General features: G+C 43.1%; 1 protein-coding gene across 1 annotated transcript; it reads left to right on the forward strand.

The window, feature by feature from the left end:
* The first annotated feature begins 4,754 nt into the window (after positions 1–4,754).
* Positions 4,755–5,870, forward strand: LOC144697787 (putative G-protein coupled receptor 139). Its single transcript, XM_078569783.1, has one exon. It carries the CDS (start codon positions 4,755–4,757, stop codon positions 5,868–5,870), a length of 1,116 nt encoding a protein of 371 aa, XP_078425909.1.
* Positions 5,871–12,956: the final 7,086 nt, after the last annotated feature.

A 12,956-nucleotide genomic window follows, 5' to 3' on the forward strand; every position in this document is an offset into this window, starting at 1 on the left:
CAGTTGCTTTCAATAAGAAAAATAACAACGTCAAGGTCAATGATTAATGCAATTTCAATGCATAAAATCATGAGAAGCTTACAGCAAAGATAGAGACTGTTCATTCCATCAGAACTGTGCCCGCTCTCCATGAAATGCTCTCCAATTAGCTCCGCTCTCCTACTCTTTCTGTGAAGCCCTGCACATTCTTTTCAATTTCAAGTATATATAAGCTTCCCTTATAAAAGTTACAAATGAAAATGCTTCTATCTCCCTTTCCAGAAGTGCACTCTAGCTCATACCAATCGCTCCATGAAAAGATCTAATATCACTCTATATTTGCTTACGAATTATCGACAACTCTGTTTCTTCTGCCTACAGATCCTCCTGCCAGTGGAATTAATACCTCACCAAAAACTGATAGATAGGTTCTTGATTGGTAAGGGGGATCAACGGTTACGGGGAGAAGGCGGGAGAATGGGGTTGAGAAACTTATCAGCCATGATTGAATGGCGGAGCAGACGCGATGGGCCGAATGGCCTAATTTCTGCTCCTATGTCTTATGGTCTAACTCTGTCAAAAGCCTTCGTAAATTTAAACGCCTCTATTATATCACCCTTTGACATTCTCTGCTCCGAGAAAGCCAAGCCCAGTTTCTCTAATCTCTCCATATAATTGAGGCCCCTCATCCCTGGTACAATTCCCGTAAATTTCTTCTCAACCTGTTCCAAGATTGTGACATTGTTTGGAAAGTGTCGATTCAAATTAATTCAAAATGTATGTCTCCTGCACATGATTTTGGACGAAACATACTCAGTTCCAATTAAGATGAGCAGTAGCAATATGATATTACGTTCTCCTGTGTGCTGAACAAATTGATTTCTCTCTAATTCAAATGTCAGTAAGATCACTGTCGCCACCTGATGAACATCTTCTGCTACAGGCCGCGGAATTTCTCGAAAATGACTCAGAATTCTATCCGCAACCTTGTCCACTCACCGAGTGAATTTCACTCAGAGGAGTGTCTCAGAGCAAACCACGAGGGGTAAGAGGTCAAGCGGAATTAAGTGCGGTAGAGCCAATATTAAAGTTAAAAATTCTGGGAAGCTTTCAATGGGAAATTGTTAACTTATTTAACAAGAAACTGGCAATGAAGGAAGAAACCAATATGCCTCTGCTGGTGGAGAGGGGTGCACAGCTATATTGAAGTTTCTTGTGGCGGCGATTCACTTGCTGATGCCATATTAAAAATTGCTATAATGAACGCTAAGTGAATCGAAATGGATCACATTCGACAGATATTTTCAATGCACGATTGCAATATGGCGACTTTCTTCGCCAAGAGACCGAATTTCCCCTTTTACACATATTTCCATTGCACGAGACAGACACTCGTGTGATCGAATCAGGGGAATGGTCTGGTGTAATATAACGTATTATAAATCTCGACACAGCATCTGATGTCATGTAAATAATGACATGTTTTTATGCAGTAAATCTGGCGCAGGGCCTCATGTAATATAAAATATTCTAAAGAAAATAAAGATACTCTTATATAATCGACTATCGTTCAACAGCCTATGAGTTGTGTCTCTGTGGTGCAATGGACAGCGCGTTGCACTTCTAGTCTTTGATGATTAAGACATTCAAAGGTTGTGAGTTCGAATTCCACCAGAATCGAATTTTACGGCAAAATTAAAGGCAAACTCGTCAATGATCTAAACCGAGCAATATCCTGCAGCAGAAATAACTCAGGCAGGATCTGGTGCCGCCAAAAGTGAAACGAGCTCAATGCTGGAATAATTTAGACCAGCTCTTCTGTGATAGAAACAAATGATTCATCCACAGCAGTAATAACGGAAGCCGTGCTTCGTATTATATTAACGGAGAAAGAGGCCCGTGTTGTATACAGAGAGTAATGCAGAAATAACTGCGACAGGGAAATACGTATTATAAGCAAAGCTGGCCTAGTGCATTAATAAGTGAGACAGAATCTCGTGAAATATAAACAGAAGAATGGTGCAGTGTATTGATAACAAATGGAACGCCCAGGCCAGTATAAACTTAATTCTTATATTAATCTGATAACTAATCGGGAACAGTAAATATAACTCAGTATATTCTCCGGCCTAATTCCGCCAGAATCTGGTCCGAGATAAGGTTTACATTTGACTGACCCATCGAATCACCCCATTTATCAACATTCTAGAAAAATACAATTATCTGAGGTGACAGTGATTATCTCGATTAGGGGCAGCACGGCCACGTCCACTTGACATTCAATGGCATGACGTACCGTGAATTCTCCACCATTAACATCCTGAACTGAGCCTCCCACAACAGCACGCCACACCTCGATGTTCTGCATCGAATGGCCCACCTCCAATCGTGGCTGGAGTATGTGGAGCCTGGAGGATGGGCTGCAGGAACACACCAAGCCTTCTTTGGAAGTATCTCCCAAACCAATGATCTCAATCACTCAGAAGGGCAGCGTGCCTGGGGAAGTATCCGCTATCCCCTCCAAACCATATCCCATTCCAACTTGTAAATATGTTGCTGGTCCTTCATTGTCCCTGGGGTCTAATTTTGTAATACCCGTGCTAAAGACACTGTGGGTACACCTTTAGCTGCTGTGAATCGTGAAGGCTGCTCACCACCACCTTCTCAATGGCAAGGAGAAATTTACACTAAATGCCGGCCTTGTTCGCGATTCCCACATCCGAGAATTATTGTGTAGTAATGCGAGAAACAGCGGGCACAGAATGACAAACGCCAGGTGCTTTCTTACTTGATTTCTGTCATTCGTTCTTTCGTTCACTTATACTCCATATTTGTACTCTTCCCTTTCGTTTTTGTTCTTTCTCTATGTCAGTCTTTCTCTTTTATCTCCCACTTTCTCTTGTGCACTCTCATACGTTAATTATCTTTCTGATTTTGCAATATGAATGGTTTTCAACAGTTGTCTTGCATGACACGAGTATTATTGTTTGAGCAAGAGGGACGAGGCAGGGATGATGGGGTAAATTATCACACACAAACCCCGCCCAGCGTAGTGGCAGTTATGGGAAGAGACGTGTTTTGGTTAGAGATAGGACCCAAGTCAGTATGTTCCATCAGCAGCTCCACTTGATGTAGACGCAAAGGCATGCTTTGTGGAGAGGGGACAACGCAGAATTTGCAGCCAGCTCTTCGCCCAAGTGTCTAATGGCATCATCCACCTTGCCAATGTTACGAATGGTGTGGGGTTGGGGGGGGGGGGGGGGGCAAAAAACTGGGTTAATCTGTTTGTTTACTGAACTGTAGCTAAGGCGCATGTTGTAACTTAATTGTCTCTCAGGAGACTCTCATTCGGAATAAATGAGGGACACTTTGAATGTCTCACAGAACTGAAGTATACAGCTTCGGGAATCCATTTCGTTTCTGAGAGACGATGCACGGGCCAGCGAAAGGCCTATTCTTTGCCATTTGCTATCCCATCCTCGCTGTTATTGGTGCGCCTGGTAAGTGATGGATCTCAAATAAGTTATTTATGATTTTTTGCCCAGAAAGTTTGTCTCGCCCCGTTCAGGATCGGGATGATGTTTTTCTCTAATAGTCAGTGCTGTCAGAGTGTTAAAAACCTCAACCGGGTTCCGATGCCTTATATGGGATAATACTGTGTTCTGGTGAATTATACAGCATAACTTGTACTTGCATTGTGCAGCATTACAAGGTACCGTTCAACTGATTTTTAGGAATACCGTTTATTGGATTGCTGAAATATGAATTGCAATGTGTGGCTTTGCATGAATATTAACTTGTTCTATCGTTGGACACTTATTTTAAGGTCGTCAAATACAATCTAGTGTTTTAAGTGTTGTGCGGAATAATAGCATATCACAGTGTAGTAACATATATTTTCGTGCTCTACAGCATCAGAAAACGAATTACAGTGAAATCATTTTATTAGATGAATTGCAATATAAAAATAAGTTTAGTAATTACACCAATGTACTTTTCAACCTGTGAAAGAATGTAATAGTTACTGTACAGTGCGTTCCCACTGGACAATCCCGATTGTTAATGTAGCCTTAGCAATTCATTGTGGAAACGTTTCAAAGATGATCGTGCAGATTCGAAATTTTTTATCTATCCCGTATTTTCTTGTTGCTAGTTGGTTTTGCACATTTTGAATAATGATATGTTTTAATCATCCACGGGGTGTGGGTGTAACCGGCAAGGTCAACGTTTATCATTCATCTTTATTTCTCACTTGAAAGGTGGAGTTGCGCTTGTTTCTTCAGTCACTGCAGTGCATATGGTGGGGATGCTTCACAAGAGCCTGAACAAATACATTTAATACCAAACACCAGGAAGAGATATTTATCCCAAAGTTTGATCAAAGATTTTGGTTACAAGGAACGTCCTAAAGGAATGAGAGGGGGAGCCGTTGAGAGAGGGAATTAGAGAGATGAGGGCCTCAGCAGCTACGACGGTTGAACAGTTAACTTCAGGGATACACGAGAGAGCAGAATAGGACGGACACTGAGATATCAGATAGTTGTAGCTGTACAGGGATTGGGAGGGGCGAGGAAACGGAGGGATTCCAAAATTAAAACTGAGACTTTGCCTGATAATCAAACTTCGTTAGTGAGCATAGGCTTAATGGATGGACGAGTATTGCTTTGACTTAGGCCATGGGCAGCACATGTTTCGGATGATCTTAATTTGGATAGCGAGGTCCTGGGATTGACTCAGTGGCCAGAGAGCAGAATTTGTGGCGGGGACCGATTGAAATGCCATCTGAATTGACAAGTGATTGGTGTAGCATTGGATACCGAACACTGACCAAAGGTTTGGGACAGCTGGAGTCTGAGGATGGCAGAGGGACGGACCAGGGGGCATTCAGTAACTGTTTGGATGAGGCAGTAGCTGGTGTTTGGAGTCCGCTCAGTAACATCTCTCTCTCCTGGTCTCTCACAGCCAACTTGCTGGGGATCGTAATCTTATCCCGAGGACGGTGCGGACTTTCCCGGTGCATTAGCTACTACCTAGTGGCGATAGCAGTGAGCGACTTCCTGGTCATCATCACCGCCGTCATCCTCAATCGGATCGGCCGCATCTACTTTCAGGGCAGTGTCCTGTCCACCACTCCCGCATGCGCACTCAGCAACTTGCTGGTCTTTGCCACCCGGGATGGCTCAGTCTGGCTGACGGTCGCCTTCACCATCGACCGTTTCGTGGCCATCTGCTGTCAGAGCCTGAAAGCCAGATACTGCACTGAGAAAACTGCATTGCTGGTTATAGGGCTGGTCAGTGCCCTGAGCTGCGTGAGGAACATCCCTTACTACTTCACCTACCAGCCTTTGTACATCCTGGGCGGAGTGCCCTGGTTCTGTGACCCCAAGTCCACCTTTTACACTTTGCCCATCTGGCAGGCCTACGACTGGCTGGACCACATCTTAACCCCATTTCTCCCGTTCCTCCTCATTCTGCTGCTCAACGCCCTGACCGTAAGGCACATCTTATTGGCCAGCAGAGCCCGCAGGAGGCTCCGGGGCGCCGAGAGTCACGGAGACGCAGAGATCGCCAACCGCAAGAGGTCCATTGTTCTGCTTTTCGCCATCTCGCTCAGCTTCCTCCTCCTGTGGGCCATCTATCTCGGACATTTCCTCTACGTTCGGATTACAGGCGAGGGCTACATCACCAGCCTGGATTTCAATGACCCGCAGTACATCCTCCAGGAGACAACCAACATGCTCCAGTTAGTCAGTTCCTCCAACAACATCTTCATCTATGCAGTGGCCCAGAGCAAGTTCCGGGAAGAGCTGAAGAAGGTGCTGATGTGTCCTTTCACCGTGGCCACTGGTTGTTTCAAACAGTTAAAACACCGTAAAACATCCTCGCACTAATTCACTTCCAACACAGCGGTTCAGTATGTAGCAGCACTCTCTCTCTCTCTCTCTCTCTCACTCACTCTTTCTACCTCTCTTTCTCCAGGACCAGAAAGTCCTGAGCTGTAGCTCCCTTACTCCAGAGATGTCAGGCCCATATTCCAGTGCCAGCAGTGCCCCTATGGGCCTGAATGAATATAGAACTATCGCACTCGCTGCTTTCCTGTTTGAGATACTAAATCACAGTGAGTATCTGCCCTCTCAGATGGAATGTCAATACCCCAATTTCAAAAAATAAGAAGGAAAAACTTTCCGCAGGTTCCTACAATAATTGTCCCTCATTTAACACCACTGAAACCAGCCATTTGATTATTGTTTCCCATTAATTGCTCTGTGCTCATTTGCTGAAGTGTTTCCTGCATTGTGATGGGAAAATGCTTAATTGGCAGCAAAGCACTTTGGGAAATCCTGTGTTCAATTCTTTCTTTCTTTCTTTCTTTCTTTCTTTCTTTCTTTCTTTCTTTCTTTCTTTCTTCGTTCCTTTCTTTCTTTCTTTCTTTCTTTCTTTCTTTCTTTCTTTCTTCTTTCTTTCTTTCTTTCTTTCTTTCTTTCTTTCTTTCTTTCTTTCTTTCTTTCTTTCTTTCTTTCTTTCTTTCTTTCTTTCTTTCTTTCTTTTTTCTTTCTTTTTTCTTTCTTTCTTTCCTCATTTCTTCCCTCCTTTCTTCCATTTGTTCTCTTACTTCGCTGAGACTCATTCTCCACGAGCGTAAAACAAAGTATTTGATTGAATGGGGAGTTATGTTTTAAGTAGTGAATTGTGAACTGAATTGCGCTGCCTGAAAGGGAGCTGAATGCACGTTGAATAGTAAATTTGAAAGGTTAATTTAATAAATACTAAGGGGACATTTTGTTAAAAGCAAATAACTATAAATGACGGGTTTCTCTTTCAGAGCTCCGTCATACAGGCCGTGAGCAATAGGTCTGTTCCTTTGCCTTATAGTTACAGACAGCGTTATTCGCGACCTTAGGCCACCCGAACCGTCTTTCTCGGTGAATAAAGTGCTTTCTGAGAAACGCTGAAACAAATTTGTGCTGCGGCAGATCCCTAATCTCATTCTTATCACTGAAAAGCATCCATCTGTTTATCGTTGTTTGGGATGAGGGATTTTTTTTAAGAAGAAATCTTTAATAGTTTGGATCAATAGCCAGTAGATTTTCGAAGAATAAGAGGTGAAATTACTGAAGCATATTGAAGCCTGAGGGGGGCTTGACAGAGTGATGCCTGGGGAATTATTCCACATGTCTCTCCTGGGGCACACAGTTTCGGAATAAGAGGCCTACCTTTAAGACAGATTATATTTTTTTTTCTCTCAGGTGTTCGTTAGTGTGTGGAATTCACTTTCCCAGAAAGCAGTGGAGGCTGGGCAATGAATTTATTCAAGGGTGCGTTAAGTTGTCCTAATACCAGGAGCTAGACAGATTTTTGATCGGCAAGGGAGTCAAGAGGCAGACGAGAAAGTAGAGTTGAGACCACAAGCAGATCAGCCTTGAACGTATCGAATGGTGGATCAGGTTCTAGGGGCTGAATTGCCTACTCTTACTTCTAAGTCTCATGGTCGTATATTTATATGCTTGGCGAGAGAGTGCGGATGGGTATGGGAGGACTGAAATACAGAATGACAATGATATGTTCTGGTGTAATATAAACAGCGACACAGGATGGTCTAGTGTGACAGAAACGAAACAATTGCCTAGTGTAACATGAACACCAAGCCAAAATGTCTTCCCCTCATCACAGAACAGGATCTAATCTCATGAAAGGTAATGTGATTTAATGTAATTGAATCAATTGATAGCAGAGACAGGAACTAATCTGATATAAACATGGACATTTTCTACTTCATAGAAAGCCGAGAAAGGGGCTTGCATTATATAAACAGGGACACGCTCACTTACAACAATAATTAACAACGGATCTTGTGTGACTCAAGCAAAGTCATTGGCTTGCACAGTATGAAGTAAGGCAGGGTCTGGTGTGATATTACCAATAACATGCATTTCCAAATATTCAGAGTGATGTGTTTTGTGCTTTGTACACACATGTACTCTACACATGCATATATGGATTACTTTCACACACGCACGTGCACACGCACAGAATTGGTAAGGCACAACTCCAGCATGAATTAGTAAACTTTCATACAACACAATTTGCCCGGAAAAAATGCAACATACGGTGCTGACAATTAGTCCCGTCCTTCAATCCCGCATCCCTCTCGGAAGTTGTTGCAAGATCCACCCAACTTTTCAACCAAATATCACGTCCTCAGGATCTCAGAAGGCGTTAAGTCTGAACTTGTTTCAACGCATAGTCGATAAGGAGTGCAGGAAATGTTAGTTACACATAGGTGTGCGGGAATGTGCAATTATTCGGCAAAAAGATTTATCAATCTAAGTTTAATGGAATGGAATGGCGAGATTCAGGCAGTTTCTGCAAAATTTCAATTTGTGTCTAACATTAATAATGTCATTAAGTCACAAGATTTCAAAATATCTCAGCATCTGATTATGAATCATTGAGGAACTAATTTGGATGAAGAAATTACTCGTCCTTTTCTTTGGGCTACCCGGTGCCATTGGACCATGAAATACAATGATTCCCAGAGCTCACTTTCAAACTCTCCTTTGATATCGCACCTGCAATTTATGCACAAGCCTTTTGCCCTCAATGTACCATTGTATGGATTGAAGTGTCGCGGAAGAAAGATATTTCCTGTAATCTCCATCTGTGAGACTTGACACCGGTAAACTGACGGTACTGCAAGTCTTGGCCAAAGCTGAAGCTGAGCGCTATACCTGTGAAAAACGATGACTTAATTTCTACCCGAATTTGGTGCATAATTTTACTGAATTATTATTACGTTACACTATTATGAATCTTATTACCTTGATTTTATTTTTACTATAGCTGACCACTTTAGTGTTTTCTGTTTGTCACAGTTGCTCTGTTGCATCAACTGTAAGGTTATTTCTCTCAGTTCTCGTGTGTGCACAATTCATTAATACATGCTCATTTACATTGGCATTAATAATTCCACCATTCATGAGGTTGGATTGAAATTTCGTAAAAATTGAGTCTTCCCACCTCAATAATCATCCAAGGCGGCACAGATCAAAACTGAATAGGTCCATCTATCAAGTGTGATGATTATTCGCCTATGTCTGTGTGTGTGTGTGTGTTTGTTTGTGTGTGAATGTGTGTGTGTGTTTGTGCATATGCATGTGTGTGTATCCGAGTGTGTGTCTGTTTGTTTGTTTGTGTGTGTGTCAGTTTGTGTGTGTTTGTGTGTGTGTGAGTGAATGTGTGTTTGTGTTTGTGTGTGTATCTGAGTGTGTGTCTGTTTGTTTGTTTGTGTGTGTTTCTATGTGTGTGCTGCCAACCGTATCAATCAGGGATATCATTGGTAAATAACCGTGAAATGCTCCTCCCACACACCCTATCAAACACTGTCAGGACAGGTGCAACGCAGTTGTGATGCAAAACATATCTCCTTCAATGTCACTCCTATCCAGATTCAATACTGCACGGGTTAAATACACAAACAATCCCAGACAGATAGAATAGGGATGAACTGCAGGGTGAATCTCCCTCTACACTGTCCCATCAAAGACTCCTCATGCAGTTGCAACACGAATGAATGCAGAGAGATTCTGGTTCGATGAGCGCAGACTATGCAAGAAGTTGTGAAAGGAATGAACTTGTAACTTCTAAATAAACGGAAATAATATTTTGTTCCCTCAGATTACACAGATGGTGCAATTTGTACATCTAAATCACATTTCTAAAGATTTTTACTTGTGTGCCTCTGACTTCTGAAGCCCGTGGCTTGTTGCCTCTTCAGTCTCTATGCTTAAGAAGTTGTCATATATGTTCCTGATCTCTTCGTTTCCCGTGTCTCACTGCACTGTAACACACCGCAGAGTCTGACAGCTGGACCGTGTTAACAGTGAGAGCGGTGGAGCGTTTCTCGCGGTCCACAGATACTTTAAAGCTTCTCTCAACTCTTTCATCTCTGTATGTGAAGACAAGATACTCGGGAGCTTATTTGGAGAACTGCCAATACCAGAATACGAGTTTTGGTCCGAAAGTTCTCCGATACATCGATATCTGAAATGTCTCCGCGTGACAAGAGCAGCTGCCAAAACAAGAATAACATTAACATAATGATATATGGAAGCAGGATTAAAGGCGGAGGGGCACGTTAGTGGGGTGGTGAAAAAGTCATATGGGACACTTGCCTTTATCAATCGAGGCATAGATTACATAAGTAGGGAGGTCATGTTGGAGTTATATAGAATCTTGCTGAGGCCACAGCTGGAGCACTGTGTGCAGTTCTGGTCGCCACATTATAGAAAGGATGTGATTGCACTGGAGGGGGTGCAGAGGAGATTCAACAGGATGTTGCCTGAGATTAAACATTTCAGTTATGAAGAGAGGTTGGATAGACTTGGGTTGTTTTCGTTGGAGCAGAGAAGATTGAGGGGCGACCCAATCGAGGTGTACAATATTATGAGGGGCATGGAAAGTGTGGATAGGGAGCAGCTGTTCCCGTTAGTTGAAGGGTCAGACACGAGGGGGCATCAGTTCAAGGTGAGGGGTAGGAGGTTTCTGGGGGGTAAAGTGTTTTTACCCAGAGGGTGGTGACGGTCTGCAATGCACTGCCTCGGAGGGTGGTGGAGACGGGTTGCCTCACATCCTTTAAAAAGTACCTGGGTGAGCACTTAGCACGTCATAACATTCAAGGTTATGGGCCAAGTGCTGGTAAATTGGATTAGGTAGGTAGGTCAGGTGTTTCTCACGTGTTGGTGCAGACTCAAAGGGCCGAAGTGCCTCTTCTGCGCTGTGATTCTGTAATAGTGCTTGCAAATATCAGCAATATATCCACCCACCCACCCATCCATCCATCCATCTGTCCGTCCGTCCGTCCATCCATCCATCCATCCATCCATCTGTCTATCCATCTGTCAATCGATCCGTTTGGCTGTCTGCCTTCTTGTTTATCTATTTTCTCTCGCCTATCTAGGTATCTGAGAGTCAGAGTTAGTTTTCTGCCCATATCTTTGTGTTGTATGTTGAACAATCAAACTTACAGAATTTGATTGACTATGTGTCTATGCTCTGTATCTGTAATACCAGGTATAGGATGTTGTAACTTTCTCCAGATGGCAGTTTTAACATGGGAAAGTAATATTTCAGAATATCACCACCATTTCTAAAGGTCCTGGGTTGGGGAAAGGTTAACAGAGCAGCGGACACACGACAGTGAACAACATATTGTACAGCTGAATCCGCCTTTGTCTCAATGTGCCCTTATCGCACAGTGATAAACTCTGACGCCTTAGGCCGCGGTGTTATCTATAGGCCAATGGAATTCCTCGCTCTGTCAAAGGTCAGTGTGTAGCGTCCTTTGATCACATTTCCCCAGGTAAATGGAGGCGATAAATTTTGGAGTCACTGTCAGTATTCGTACAAGGCCACGGAATAACCAAAATCAACCGCGTGCTGAGAGTCCACTTCAACCCTTTCCCCTTCTCTGTGGGGGTTTCTGTTCATGACGATGAAGATGGACAAAAGGCGGATCAATCAGGGTCTGATTTCTAGGCTGGGGCTTGGTGGGAGCTCCGACAAAGTCTGGCTCACTCGAATGATGTGTAATAGAACTTTAAATCTCGATCCCCACATTGGATGATAATGATTTTAGTTTTAATTACTTTTTATTTTTATTTAAAACATTGAAGAAAAGTATGTTAATAGAATGCATAGTTACGAAGGGAACACACGTTCAAGTTCTTCCACGCTCTGTCGAAGAGAGAATTAAGAAGAAATTAAAACATCAGTCCTCTGATGTTCACTTTCTTCATAATCATATCTTCCTTTGGCGCTGAATGAAGACGGGAATGGGCACTGGCGGTTACTTGAATCAGCAACCAGAGTTCGACTACAAATACTCTGATAGAAGTATGAGCTTGTGAATGCATTTAAAACGCAACCGGCAATTTATTAAAATTAAATTTTTGAAATAGAAGTTGGGAGATGGATTGAAAGTATAGCAGCTCATTTTAGGACTGAGAACAGGAAATTCTTCACAGGCATACAGGTGCAGTTACACACGCACTCACGCAGACGCACACAGGCACCACCCCCACACACACGCACACAGACACACGAACACACACAGAGACACACAGACGCACACAGACTCACGACCACACACAGCCACACAAACATAAAAATACACACACAAACGCACACTGACGCGCGCACACACACACTGACACACACACACACACACACACTGACATACACGCACACAAACACACATACGCACGCAGACGCATGAACACACCGACGCACGCAAACACAAATAGACACACACAAACAGACACACACACAGACGCGCATACGCCACACACACACTGACACACACCCACAAACGCACACAGTCGCAAACACACATTGATCAATGTAGCTCAGGGAAATAGACTGGGTTCCTTTATGGGATTGTTGCAAGTCGCTATTGCGGGTGGGAGTTAGGATCTTGCCAGATAAATGAACAAAGACAGGCGGAAAGGCAACCCTTATTCTTAATGATCATGTGAGCTGTAAAAAGGCATTGTACCTTTGCACCTTGGAGTTACGTGAAGTCTCCAAGAGATGGCGGTGTTCACCTTGCTGGTTTCAGCGTAGGAGGAGCTGCAGACGGAGAATGTCGTTCAGTTACTTTTTAGAATAAAATTGATTAAAGAAACCGATTCGGAAGCAAAAGCGTCATTTACAAATGGAAGTCGTGTTTAGTCTATAATGATATTGTCAATTATTGAATTATTATCCGTGAGATATTGGAAATATTTTCCATGAGCGGTTCACCCAGTATCTACTTCCAACTATCATAGAAATGTACTGCAGGGCCGGAGGCCATTGGCTGATTGTTTACGCGACAGCCAGTAATTAGCCATCCAGCCTAAACTTACTTCTCAGGGTTTGATCAGTCGCCTTATAGGTTAAGACTCTTGAAGGTGCATATCATTTTTGTTAAATATTAT

The sequence above is a fragment of the Cetorhinus maximus genome, chromosome 23, assembly GCF_964194155.1.
Source record: "Cetorhinus maximus chromosome 23, sCetMax3.hap1.1, whole genome shotgun sequence".
Taxonomy (NCBI): domain Eukaryota; kingdom Metazoa; phylum Chordata; class Chondrichthyes; order Lamniformes; family Cetorhinidae; genus Cetorhinus; species Cetorhinus maximus.